The sequence below is a fragment of the Lacerta agilis genome, chromosome 6 (assembly GCF_009819535.1).
Source record: "Lacerta agilis isolate rLacAgi1 chromosome 6, rLacAgi1.pri, whole genome shotgun sequence".
In the NCBI taxonomy this organism is placed as follows: domain Eukaryota; kingdom Metazoa; phylum Chordata; class Lepidosauria; order Squamata; family Lacertidae; genus Lacerta; species Lacerta agilis.
Window position 1 is genome coordinate 53,788,939 of NC_046317.1, and position 13,678 is coordinate 53,802,616.

The window sequence follows — 13,678 nt, forward strand, 5'->3', positions numbered from 1 at the left end:
CCCTGTTTCTGGGGTGGGGGGGATCTCTTTTGGGAACCAGGATGGGGCCACAGATGTAGAAAGCAGCTCCCTCAAAGACAGGAGAGCCTAAGTGAGTTTCTTCTCCTTCCTTTGGTGTCTGAAAAGGGAAGGTGCTTTCACTGAGCCCAACCACCTCCGAGGGAGAATAAAATTGCAATGTGGGGATTGGGGGAGAGTGCCATTTCCTCCTGAGAATCCCAGAGGTTGAACTGCAATCCCTCTGATCCACAGTGGAAAAAGATGCTGTGAGCTTCACCATGCTGGCATCGTCTTACGAGAGAGCTTAGAGAGCTGTTTTATTAATCTTCCTAAATAAAATAAAAAATCTTCACTTTATAAACAGTCAGGGAAAGGAGTGAAGCAGGCAGGGCTCTCCCATCTTTGAGGGAGCCCTCTGTCACCTGCTGCCCCATCCCTGACCCTAAAGTGTGTTCTTTGCTCTTTGAGTGACATGTGGACATAGGATGAGGAGCTTGAACAAGCTGCATCAAGCTCTCACAGTGGACTCTGCCTGCTTTTTAATTTGATGGAGGGATGCGACAGCCTCTGCTGCAAATGCTCTCCCCATCAATGCTCTTTTACCTGGGTGAATCTGTGAACCAACACTTATCAGCTGTCACACTGATCTGCAGCATATTTACCAAGGAACAGAAGAGCCTCAATAGGTTTGTAGGGAGGAGAGCAGAACATTTGTCACTAACTTATGGTCGGTCGGTCTCACTTCCAATAGGATTAATCTCTTGTGTAGGGAAAAGCAATGTCTGCTGGGATCTCTGTTCTCAGATTTGGATCCCTGTTACATGTATTGGCTGCTTGCAGCAGAAAAACACACCGTGCCTTTCATGTGTTAACAAAATGCACTTTTTTCTCAAACATAAAAGTAATCTTCGTGTCTAAAAAAAAATAGCATATGATGCTCTTTTTGAAATGTCTAATATACATAAACCTTCCAAACTCTCCAGTGAGGTAGGGAAGTGCTGTGCAGTTGGCTCCTCTGATCTGGGACTGACAAGGAGAAATCTGAATACCCACCAGTCAGTCTGAGATCAGAAGAGGTCTCTGCTTCACAAATCTGACAGGTAAGGAAATTCTGCTAATATCCCTTTCTCACAGATAGAAACTGAAGCCTAAAGAGATTAAGGCTTTGACTTCTGAAAGATAAAAATAACAGCCATCTAGCTAACTCACTTTGGATTTTCATCATTTTTACCTCTGAAATTCTCTTCTAGTGACGGGAACCCACCATGGACAAATCCAAATGTTTTTCATTGCATATTGTTGCCTCTTTGCTCCAAGGAGCTCAGAGTTAGAGCCAAACCAGCCAGAAAGTTAAATTCCTCTTTGCAGTAGCATGCATGGGTTTTTTTGTTTTTTTGTTTGTTTGTTTTAATGCAAATAGCATGAGCTAAAGGGGCTGATAATTACCAGGATCACAGCCAGGCTGGAGAGAGGGAATTCTGATCCCAAAGGGTTCTTCATATGATAGCTGCATATATTTGGTTTAATCCTCTCCCCCAATCCCCACATTGCAATTTTATTCTCCCTCGGAGGTGGTTGGGCTCAGTGACAGCAACTAGATCAGATTCACCCAGGGAGCTTCATGACTGAGTAGGGATTTGAACCCACAGCTCCCTGGTCCAAGTCCAGTGCTCTACCCACTAAGCCTCACTGGCTTTCCCTTCCTGTTCTGTGCTTACCAGTCACCCTATTCGGATAGGGTGCAAGTGGCCATGGCTGTTTAGATGTGATTTGCAATTAGTTTATCACCTGACACTTGTTTTGGGAAATCTAGCCACCAGAGAAAGAAGGGGGCCTCCCACGTCAAGTTGGAAACAAGACGGAATGTTCGCTTCTGGGCTTTGTGCTGGACCTGAAGCAGGATTATCAAGCCGTCCGCAATGAGGTGCCAGAGGAAAAACTCTACAAGGTGTACACCTTCAACTCGGTCCGCAAATCCATGAGTACGGTGCTGAAGAACCCAGATGGGAGCTTCCGCATGTACAGCAAAGGAGCCTCTGAGATCCTCCTGCGCAAGTAACTAACTTCTCTCCTAATGGCTCTGTTGGGGTCTCTGATTATTCTTGCTGACATATTCCAGAAGGGTTACTGTTAATTTGTGGGTGCAAAAAAAAACCCCAGCAAAGAGTCTGTCGTCCAGGAAAGCTTGTGCTGTAATAGATTTGTTAGTCTTTAAGCTTCTGTAGACCCTTCTTCTTGTTGTTTTCCATTTCCCTTCTTTGCCGCTGTTTCCAGAGTTCCCACTGGCAATGGAATATCTAGGCAGACTCAGGGGCCTTTATTGCAGAAAGCTGGACATTTAAAAGCCAAATTAGGCATGATTTCATTCCCACAATTAGCAGTTACAGGAATGGGTTTTTAAAAAGTAAATAGCAAGAGCAGGGGACCCAATCCAGATTAGAGTTCAGAAGTTAACCCTCCTCTCCCCCACTACAGTCCCAGATTGGAGTTGGGGCCTCTTTGCATTGGAAACTGTAGGAGGTCTCGGTTCAGATTAGGACTACGGTAGGGCCCCAGGGTTAAAGCCACTACATACACATACACCAGCATCCTGATTCAGATTATCCCCCCTACACCTGCTACTTACTTGATTAAAAAAAGCAACACTCACACATTAACAGAACTGATAATTGCTTGAGTGACATCATTTCTGGTTTGAGCTTCGAAGAAAAGCTTGAGTCAACTATCTAGGCTGCTGTTTTCCCTCCTTACATTCAGCCCATCTTAACAAACGAGAAAGGGGGAGGATGAAAGAAAGCTGGCAATGATGGAGGTTCTCCCAGATGCTAGGTCTTGGTGAGCTTCACAGAATCATAGGGATGGTGTACTGTTTCCCAAGAATTCTCTTTTGCTGAAAAAGCTTGGAAAAACCCAGCCCAGTCCAAACTGAAATGGGCAGATTTCACCCATCTTTACTACTCTGTGTTAAATGTTGGCCAATGTCACAAACACTGGTAAGGATAAAGCAGGTACCCAACTCACACTCAGAACTGAGCATCCCTGTCATAATGGTTAATTCAGTGCTGCAGTCTGGAATAATAAAAAGATCACGTATATCTGTATCCATTTTCATCAAAGGAACATCAGAATTAAGGTTGATTTAGGATCAAACAAACTCATGGGTTTTGAAGTATGAGATATCTTCTCTGTGGTTCCACGCTACGCATTAATTACTTGGATTTCAGCACAGTGTATAGGTGCCTTATTTTTTATAGTTCCATGTTTTTTGTAACAGGGGTACTCTCTTAATTTTACTTGTTCGTGCCACTGCAAGGGGTCATAGAATTGTAGAGTTTGGAGGGACCATGAGAGTGATCTGTTCCAACCCAATTGCATAATTTTACAGTCTTTTCCTTTTTGCTGTTTATGTCAGCCTAGCAGTATGCCATAAGTGGAGTCCTTAATCATTGAATTTCCGCTGGGTTTTTGAAGTGGCAAGATACTAATGACACAAGTAGTTTCATGGGTTAAGGAATATCCAGTGATGCGTGCTAGTTGTGGAAGAAGCTGTTTTCCAACAGTTCTTCACTCTCTCCTGTTGTGCCCACAAAATGGTATTTCCTTTCCATGTTTTTACCATTGAAGATCATGCCCACTGCCCATTCATAGCCTGTCAAAGTCACTGTGTTCGAAAAGAGCAGGGGTAGGCAACCTAAGGCCTATGGGCCGGATGCGGCCCAATCGCATTCTCAGTCCGGCCCATGGACGGTCTGGGAATCAGTGTGTTTTTACATGAGTAGAATGTGTGCTTTTATTTAAAATGCATCTCTGGGTTATTTGTGGGGCCTGCCTGATGTTTTTACATGAGTAGAATGTGTGTTTTTATTAAAAATGCATCTCTGGGTTATTTGTGGGGCATAGGAATTCGTTTTTTTTTTTTTGTTTTGTTTTTTTTTACCAAAATATAGTCCAGCCCACCACATGGTCTGAGGGACGGTGGACCAGCCCACAGCTGGAAAAGGTTGCTAACCCCTGGAAAAGAGGATAGTCATGCATGTGGGGGCAGAATGAGACCTGTGTTCTATTTATTTGATTGATTGATTGATTGATTGATTGATTTCTATCCCACCTTTCCTCCAAGGAGCTCAACATAGCAGCATACATGGTTTTCCCTTCCTCATTTTTCCTCACAACAACCCTGTGAGGTAGGCTGAGAGACAGTGGCTGGCCCAAGTTCATCCAGTGACTGAGTGGGAATTCAAATCCTGGTCTCCCAGGTCCTGGTCCAACACACTACACCACATTGTCCTGTAGCCATGGATGAGGTGCTGGAAACTCTATAGGTCGCCAAAGCATGCCTAAAAATGACCTACTCAATTCCCTTCTATTTATCCCAACTTGTCAGCCTTCAATGGTCCAGTCCACTGGTGGGGGGGGCATTCTCCAAGAGAAAGACTCAGCTCTGCTCTAGAAATGAGGCACCTCTCTCTCTTTCTTTCTTTCTTTCTTTCTTTCTTTCTTTCTTTCTTTCTTTCTTGTCTGTACTGGGATTGTTTTATTTATTGTTTTATCGCTTGTTGTTTGCTACCCTAGGCTTCTTTGGGAGGAAGGGTGGGAATATAAAATAAATAAATAAATAAATGAGTCGTCTCCCCCCCCCCCCCAACCTCTACAGAAAATAGATGTAGACCTCTTGGTCTGCTCCAGATGGCTACAAATGTGTCTTATTATGCAAACAAAATATGCATCACAATGTATTTGGTATCTCTGTCCCATTAATATAGTTGCTGAAGTTCAACAGGCCCTTAATCTGTGGTTTTGTAAATTAAAGCTAGGTTAAGGCTCAAGTTAGGAATGGGCAGCAGTACAGACTTTACATTAAAGAGGGCAGCACAACCCTTCTCATTGTTATTCTGGATTCTGGGAAGGAGAAAGTAGATAATGTACTCCTGTATGTAAAATAGTGTGTAATCCGTGCATCACTAAGGCACGATCTCTTTGGACCATGCACCTAAAGCTCTTTGCCTTTGCTCGCATGAATACAGCTTCTGGAATACATGCTTATTATTCCTTCTGTTTCTCCCCACCCTACCTTTGATACAGATGCACAAAGATCTTGGACAAGAATGGGGAAGCCAGAATATTTAAGGTGAAGGATCGGGATGAGATGGTGAAGAAAGTGATTGAGCCAATGGCTTGTCAGGGGCTGCGTACCATTTGCCTGGCCTACCGGGATTTCCCTGCTGGAGTTGAACCTGACTGGGATACTGAAAACGAGATCCTGTTTGACCTTACCTGCATCGCTGTGGTTGGCATTGAGGACCCTGTTCGACCAGAGGTACCAGCGTGGCTCTCTTTGATTTTTGCCTAGTACAAGGGGGAGACAAATCACTTCTTCCCTCTGAATCATATTCTTTCGTCATGTTGACTCTCATTTGGTCCTAGCTGTTTTCCAGATTCATTTCCTTCAGACCCAGCTTTGTTTCCTCTCCTGGTGCTTGTTCCCTTGAATGGGTCTTGTGCAAACCAGTGACTTTTACACTGGGCCTCTTCTCTAACATCCACCTTGCCACTTTTCCTCATTTGCCACTATTACTTTAATCACCAATTGAGACTTTCAGTATATTGGACTCCTTTGCCCTTTCCACCCCCTCTTCTTTCCTGCTGTCACTTCCTATCTTTGCCACGACTCTGCTTTCTCTTGACTCCTGTGCACTGCTTTCTTATGGGTCCATCTGATTTTCTGACCTTCAGCCCTGGCTTCTTATTTATCTGCTCCTGCTCACCTGCTTTTGAATGCCTTAGTCCCATAAACTTTCTGACTGCCGCCATCACGGTCCTGCCTCATTATCTGCCAGAGTTTGAAGATAACTGTATTTCCCATTTACAGTCCGTGGGTTGAATCCAATGTAGCACTGGAGCGGCATTTAGTGGCATGCATTTTCCACTGGCAGAATATTTTGCACCAGCGGAATGTTGTTGTGCAAGAGGCTGGATAACCAGTTTACTGGTAACTTTGTGGAACAACAGATTGCATAGTTTGTTATGCAGCACATTTCTGCTAGCACAGCTGTATTCCTCTGTTGCTCAACATCAAAACTTGCCCATCCTCTGTTGTGCCAGTGCACAGAGAATTCTGGATACAGCCCAGAAGCCGCTGGGATGCTATGTTTTCAATAAGGTTGGTAGTGTGAAGAAAAGGCCCCTGTGAGATTCTGGCAGCTACAGAGCAATGAGAAAGTCATGAGGTACAGCTTTGTCCTCCACGGAGTCACATTAATGGGGGGGGGAGCTGCACCTGTTGAATGCTACCCTACTGTGCAGTTGTTGCAGGAGTTGACAGCTGTGTTAGGAATTGCCTGGAAGAGGGAATTTTGGCACACCCTGCTTTTCCAGTCATGGTGCTGCGGGAGGTGTGGCAAATATCTTAATTCTTTCTTCCAAGCAATTACAGAAGGGCCCAGGAACCCTGCCTCATACTGAATGAGGCAATTTTAATTTACAAATTCCACACAGAAGCAACTGCAGGGATTCTGACAGGGAATGAAGGCTGCTGAGGGAAGAGACACGTTTTTGAGCATCCGCCTCCTCGGCCTGCTTCTCCCCACCTCCCACACACTGTTTTCTCTCACAGCTTACTATGGTGGTGACAAGCAGACAACTGACCTAACAGAATCAACCATCCCAGGCCTACCTCTTGATTACATTTCAGCGCTGGCCCCCTGCACGCGTCTTTCCTTAATTAGATGTTGAATTATCTGGGGTTGGAAATGGCTTTGCAGATGCCCTGCGTGCAGTAGCTCTGGAGGCGGTGATTCAATTTGCTGGTGCCTTAGTAATGTCTCCCCTCCCTCCCTCCCTGCTCAGGCTTGCTCGGTACAAGATAAAGCCTATTAGAGCGGGGATGCAGCAATGAAATCAGTAGTGCAGGGCAAGGCGGGAGGCTGGCCTGCCACTACTTTGCTGTCCCATAGTGGGAGAGTGGTAAAAAAAAAAAAAAAAACCCTCTCGCCTGCCCACATCGTGGCGCCAAAGGTTCCCAAGCAGTGCTGCATCATTTGGGGGGGGCAACAAGTTTATGTCTCCCTAGAGGCAAGAAATGGTGCATGTTCCAGAAACTGCTCAGAACAAACTTGTTGCCTGGCTACGAACCGTGCGTTTTCTGAGAAGCCACAATTGGCTCCAACTCTCAGCGCACACATTAAGATTTGTAGCTACATGCAGCGAAATGCATGTTTGTGTGTGAGAGAGGTCATCATGCATGGACCACCCTGGGCTCCTTTGGGAGGAAGGTTGTGATCTAAATTTAATCAAGTAACAAATAAATGACACCTTACGTTTAGGTTTTGTACAGTTCCAGCAGTAGGGGATCTGTCATATACAAAGACAACCCTTTATCAGAGCACTTTTAACTTGCAGTCCATGGCAATTTCCTTAGTTCCTTTTATTTTTGACTAAGTGGAAGGCAATCTCCTATTTTTAGTCACACAAAGAGGGGCCTCGGATGTTGATCGCAGGGTCCAGGTCAGTTCCTATGGAGAGAGGGTGGTCCTTGAGACATTGCGGTCCTGAGCTGTTTAGAGCTTATAGGTCAAAACCAGCACTTTGAATTGGGTCCGGAAACTAATTGGAAGCCTCATCATCCATAACCAGATCATTTAAAGTTAAATTAAAGTTAAAACCATTTTAAATAATTGGGGTAATAATAACAACAAGCTCCACTAAGCAATACCCCAACCCAAGAATCCGTTCAAGCGCCCTCAGGTGAAGGAGGCCTGTAAGGCAGGGAGCAGGTTCCCCAAGACTCACAGCCAAAAGTAGCCAAAACGAGCTACTTTTTAGAGACAAAATCTGAAGATAACTCCATGACTTTTTTTTTTTGTTACTGTGTTGAAAGTCCAGTGGGAATAACTTGAACAGGATATACATCTTTAAACAAATATTTATTGCTTTTTAAAAAATTTAAAAAAAAATGACCTTCGTTTGGAGCAGTTGCATTGCAGTGTTGTCTGGAATGTCTGGACATAAAAACACAAGTGAAACTTGGAACAAAATGTTGCATAGTGAAGTGTTCCTGTTCAGTGTTCCAACCAACCCACTAGCCCGTCTTTCAGGATACTCCATTCCAATCTCCTCCCTCCCTCCCCTGGTTTTCCATTCCCCCTCACTGTCTGCACTCTGTGGTCACTGAGCCTGCTTAAAACAATTACTGTGTTGTTGAGGTGGTGGGGTTTCCACAGTTAAGGTTTCTTCCTAAGTATTTTTTTCCCCTACTTCTGCAAACCTGGGTTTTTTCCCCTGAGCCTGCTGATTCCCTCCTGAGCACAGATGTATCATTTTGACTACATAAGGATCTAGACTCAGGTAATGAGTTTCCTGTTAGTTTATACCGGTAGTTGTTGTTGCCCCCCCCCCGCTCCCTCTTCAGGCTTTATCCATGATTTCCCCTTGCCTCATGCATGCATGGCTCAGGTTCCTGACTCTGTTATCTTGTGGCTTTCCAACAGGTGCCTGATGCAATCCTGAAGTGCCAGCGTGCTGGTATTACCGTCCGGATGGTTACAGGTGACAACATCAACACAGCCCGTGCCATTGCAACCAAGTGTGGCATCTTGCTACCTGGGGAGGACTTCCTGTGCATGGAAGGGAAGGAATTCAACCGGCTGATCCGCAACGAGAAAGGAGAGGTGAGATGAATAAGGGATTGAGGGAACAGGGTGGGGTAGAAGCCACTCGGGGGGCCGGTCAGTTTATTTAGAGGACCACTCCCCGCTTGACGGCTTCTGAAACGTGCCTCATACTGTGTAGCGCATTCATTCTGTGATCTCTGGGGAATAATGAGCTTAGCTCTGAAGTGCAAGCTTGGCAAGGCTAGAATGCAGCTATAGAGAGGGCTTTTCTCTGCCCATGCTTGTTTTTTAATACTACGGGTATTTTCTACGGCCTCCTGCTTTGAATCTGAGCTGAGGCCAGCCATTGCTACATCCAAGCTGACTCCAGCCACTTATAAATACAGAAAGCTGGCTGGTTTTGCCCAAGATAGAATCAGAATTGTGGAGTTGGAAAGGACTTTGGGGGTCATCTAGTCCAACCCCCTGCAATGCAAGAATCTCAACTGAAGCATCCATGATAGGCCTTCTTATGCTTTATATGAGATCCATGTTAGCATGGACAGAATGGGTTTTTACCCACGTGAATGGCTGACGCAACCCCTTGGATTGTGAAATTATATTAGTTTGCCTTTAGATAAGCAGATGTCACTTGTGAGTTCTCAGAACTTCCAGGTAGGAGGAAAGAGGAAAGCAGTTCTCAAGCTCCTATTCCAGGCCAGTTGGTGAGTTTGTGGTTTTGTCTTGCAGGTGGAACAAGAGCAACTGGATAAGGTTTGGCCCAAGCTACGAGTCTTGGCACGATCTTCACCCACTGATAAACACACGCTTGTGAAAGGTAAGGACTTCTGAGGTGACGGAACTTGCCCTCCAAAAAAATGTCCTCCAGAAAGTGGGAGGGGGAAGAGAATAGAGGGGGCAGAGCCCAGAATTTGCAGCTCCCTATAGCAGCATTCTGTGCATTCACCTTTAACCTGCATGTCTGAAACAGACCTTTGCTTGGAAAATTCTATCCTGCCATTCCAATGCCGGAAGGAAATACTCAAGGCAACTTTCACAACCAAAAGTAGTTAAATAACAATAAAAAAACAACAATTAAGAAAAATAGAATCATGGAATTGTAGAGTTCAAAGTCTAGTCCAGCCCCCTGCAATATGCAGCAGTCCCATACAGGGCTCAAACCTGCAACCTTGGCATTATCAACCTTGGCATTATCAGCACAGTGCTCTAACCCAGACTTTTCCAAACTTCTCTTGACACACTTTTTAGGCATGCATCATTTTGCAACACAGTAATTCAGTTTTACTAACAAGTCAGAGGTTAAACTAACCCCTTTCCAGGCGTGCAGGGAGCGTTCACACAACACACCTACACACTGCAGCCGACACACTAATGTGTCACGACACCCAGTTTGAAAAACTCTGCTCTAATCAACTGAGCTTAGAAAAACCCTTTTTCTTCATCAGCAGGCAGACTGAATGCTTGCCGAAACAGTAATGTCTTCAGCTAACATTGAAACATTGGCAAAGGGGAAGCCACACAAAGCTTCTGGAGGCAGAGAGTTCCACAGTTTAGGTGCCCCAAAAGAAAATATATCCTTGCCAACTATACTTAGTGGCATGTGTGAAAGGGTCTCCCCTGGTGATCTTTGGTGGATAGCCTCATATGGGAAGAGGCTGCCCTTTTGGTATCATTGGCCCTAAGCTGTAACCACCACAACCTGAATTGCTATTGGAAAATGACCTGTTGTGTTGCCATCTTTCAGGAATTATTGACAGTACCGTTGGAGAACGGAGGGAGGTGGTGGCTGTGACTGGGGATGGCACCAATGACGGCCCAGCCTTGAAGAAAGCAGACGTGGGATTTGCTATGGTATGGACTAATTGGTGTGTTGGAAACCAAATGCAGCAGCACGTGGGGTTAGTGATTTGCTTGTGTGTGCCTTGGCATAATGGAGCTGATAAGCCGTGTGTGTTAAAGCTCTGTTTTTATTCTGCTCTATTTTCTGTTTCAGTTTTTGCACTTTGCAGAAGTCAGGAATGTTACAGCTCAGGACAGAATCTCACAATCCCTGGGCTCAGTAGGACACAGCAGGCAAGCATTAGGAAAAATTGGTCACCACAGGATACCTGCTTAATACTTCTGAAGCTTGCTGGGATTGTTCTGGCAGTGGCAGATTCTGTAGTGACTGACTGCCACCGTGTGTCTGTAATGGAGTTTTGCGATAAGCCTAATTGCCTTCTTGATCTGCTGCCATGGTTCTTCACTGAGGTGCAGGAGCAGTCTGAGCAGAGAGTTACTGCCTGGGTTCCCATCACACTTTTGGTGTTGCAAAGGGGGACAATCAAAATCACCAGTGGAATCTGCAGCAAAATGTTGCCATGTTCCATACCCTCCTCTATGACCCACCATTTCCCCTCTGCCACCCACTTTTGTGTGCCTCCCTCCTGTAATAGAATTATATGCCCATTGCTCAGTCCTCAATAGGCTGTTTCAAGCCTTCCCTCTCTTAAACTTAGCAGGTGTTATATATGCACCCCCTGCAAACTGTGAGGTTCTCCGAGGCCTTCCTCTTCTGCATGGGTGGTCCCATTTTTGGATACATAAGAGCTGGCACTCAACTCTGAACTTCAGAAAGAGAGGGAGTATTTTATGTCTCAAAAAGGGCCTTGTCTTTCCTATATGCCAATCAGTTAACTCATCCATGGTTTTTTTGGGGGGGGATTATGGGATTAGCCATCTAATTCCTCCTGCAATCTCGTGGTCCTCGTCTGAAACTGGAAGGTGCCTGCCATTTTGAGCGCAAGCCTATCTCTTTGGAGAACCAGTCGTAGCAGCAGAACGGCGACCTGTTGCCAGCTTGATCTCCTCCTCCTCCTCATTTTCTCCCCCCCCCCAGGGCATTGCTGGCACAGATGTGGCTAAAGAGGCCTCGGATATCATCCTGACAGATGACAACTTTACAAGCATAGTCAAGGCGGTGATGTGGGGCCGCAACGTGTACGACAGCATCTCCAAATTTCTGCAGTTCCAACTTACGGTCAACGTGGTGGCTGTGATTGTGGCTTTCACGGGCGCTTGTATCACGCAGGTAACATCAGTCAAACAGAGAGGGGTTTTATCTATAGCTTAATGTTTGGAACAATTGAGGTGTCATGGAACTAGCCATTCTGAATGCCATTCCTAGCTCTGCTGGGCCTCTTTTGTTTTGGAGCTTTGAATTTCAAAATGTCTGGTCTTGATGCAGGGCAGTGTGTAAAGACCTGTGTTACGGAGATGGTTGGGTTGGATTTCAAAGGTAGCCATTTCCTTGTTGGATCCAGCCCAAAGATCCATCTAGCATTTCCAGCAGTGGCCAACTGGATGCTCCTGGCAGGTCTCAAAGCTGATGAAGAGAGCAATCCCTTGTTTGTCATCAGCATCTGGTAATCAGAGGTATAATGACCCATAAAATGGAAGATCTAGATGGCTAATGCAGCTAATAGCTAGCAATGACCTGTCCTCTGTACCAAGGGATGGAGAAACTGCAGCCTACAAATGTTGCTGGACTACATCTCCCATCATCCCTGAACATTGGCCATGCTGCCTGGGACTAATGGCAGTTGGAGTCCTGCAACATCTGGAGGACCAAAAGGTTGCCATCCCCAGCTCCATACATTTGTAGAGACTATTGCAGCATGGAAGCACTTGGAAAATTTGCTGTCATTGTCACAGAACAGCGGGAAGAGAGGGTGGAAATGGGGAAGGGCTTTGGGGGAGGAGAGGCTGAGCTGTTAGGCGATGGCAGACAGGAAGGGGAGAGGCAGGAGACAAAGGGTTAAAGGAAGCAGTGTCTGTGCACGGATGAAGGAGGGCCGATTCCCTCGGCCATGGAAAGGCGAGGGTTAAAGAGAAAAGAACAGCGGAAACAGACCAGCTTTCCCAGGCTACTTTGCTGGAGAAGGAACCGGAAGGGGCCATTCCCGGTATCTGCCAGCGATGATTCCGACATGTAATGAGAGGCTCTGAACTGTACATTAGTATATACAATAAAATCCTGTATATAAAGCTGGAGGAGCAGCTGTCTTTCCTTGCGGGCAGCACCCTAGCCTTGTCACAGCCATTGCCTATTGAAACATCTCTGCAATTATGAAGATATTATATTTTATTAATTAAATGCAAGTTGGTGTTCTGAAAATAGTTAGGAGTTGGAGCCTTAAGGCTGCACAAAAGTTATTCGGGAGAAGATTATAGATCATAGAATTGTAGAGATGGAAGGGACCACAAGGGTCATCGAGTCCAACCCCCTGCAAGATGCATGTGCTCTCTAAGCTAACCCCCCACCCAGCACTAAATATTTAGTAGTTTAATACTACAGCTGTAGCATTAGTATTGCTGGGCTTCCAACTTGACCATCCCTGGATGGTTATACTACTGGGTTAAGAGTTTGAACTTGTTGCATGTCAGCTCCAGGTGAGCAGCTGAGAGAGTGGGAAGGCATAGTCTTGGACCAGAAATGAAAGCACTCATTTCTGATGGATGCTTCTCCCTTTGCAGGACTCTCCCCTGAAGGCTGTCCAGATGTTGTGGGTCAACTTAATCATGGATACCTTTGCTTCGTTAGCCCTTGCCACAGAACCCCCAACCGAATCCTTGCTCTTGCGCAAGCCATATGGCCGCAACAAGCCACTCATTTCCCGCACCATGATGAAGAACATCCTGGGGCATGCTGTGTACCAGCTCACCATTATTTTCACACTGCTCTTTGCCGGTAAGAGTCAAAGATGGAACTTGCAGCCTTTAGCAAGACATGAAACCATTAGGTTGGGTCTTGGAAATCTAGGTTCTCCTTTCCCTATATCTAACCAGCCATACTTTCCTTCTTCCCTCCACAAAAAAATTGTGGGCCTTCAATTTAGCTGGCAATAATCATTTATAATAATTCTATGGTAGCCATTGGTTGAGTGGCTTAGCACAGGGGTAGACAACCTAAGGCCTGTGGGCCGGATGTGGCTCAATCGCCTTCTCAATCCGGCCCACGGACGGTCTTGGAATCAGTATGTTTTTGAATGTGCCCTTTTATTTAAAATGCATCTCTGGGTCATTTGTAG

General features: G+C 45.6%; 1 protein-coding gene across 7 annotated transcripts in view; it reads left to right on the forward strand.

Annotated features, from left to right (window-relative positions):
- ATP2B4 (ATPase plasma membrane Ca2+ transporting 4) overlaps positions 1–13,678 on the forward strand; it is a 157,407-nt gene that overhangs the window by 123,731 nt on the left and 19,998 nt on the right. For all 7 annotated transcript variants that reach the window (XM_033152730.1, XM_033152731.1, XM_033152725.1 and 4 more), the window contains 7 exons: positions 1,814–2,055; positions 5,083–5,317; positions 8,487–8,666; positions 9,339–9,426; positions 10,354–10,460; positions 11,488–11,679; positions 13,125–13,338. In XM_033152730.1, coding sequence (XP_033008621.1) covers positions 1,814–2,055; positions 5,083–5,317; positions 8,487–8,666; positions 9,339–9,426; positions 10,354–10,460; positions 11,488–11,679; positions 13,125–13,338 — 1,258 coding nt within the window. The remainder of the gene's footprint in view (positions 1–1,813; positions 2,056–5,082; positions 5,318–8,486; positions 8,667–9,338; positions 9,427–10,353; positions 10,461–11,487; positions 11,680–13,124; positions 13,339–13,678) is intronic.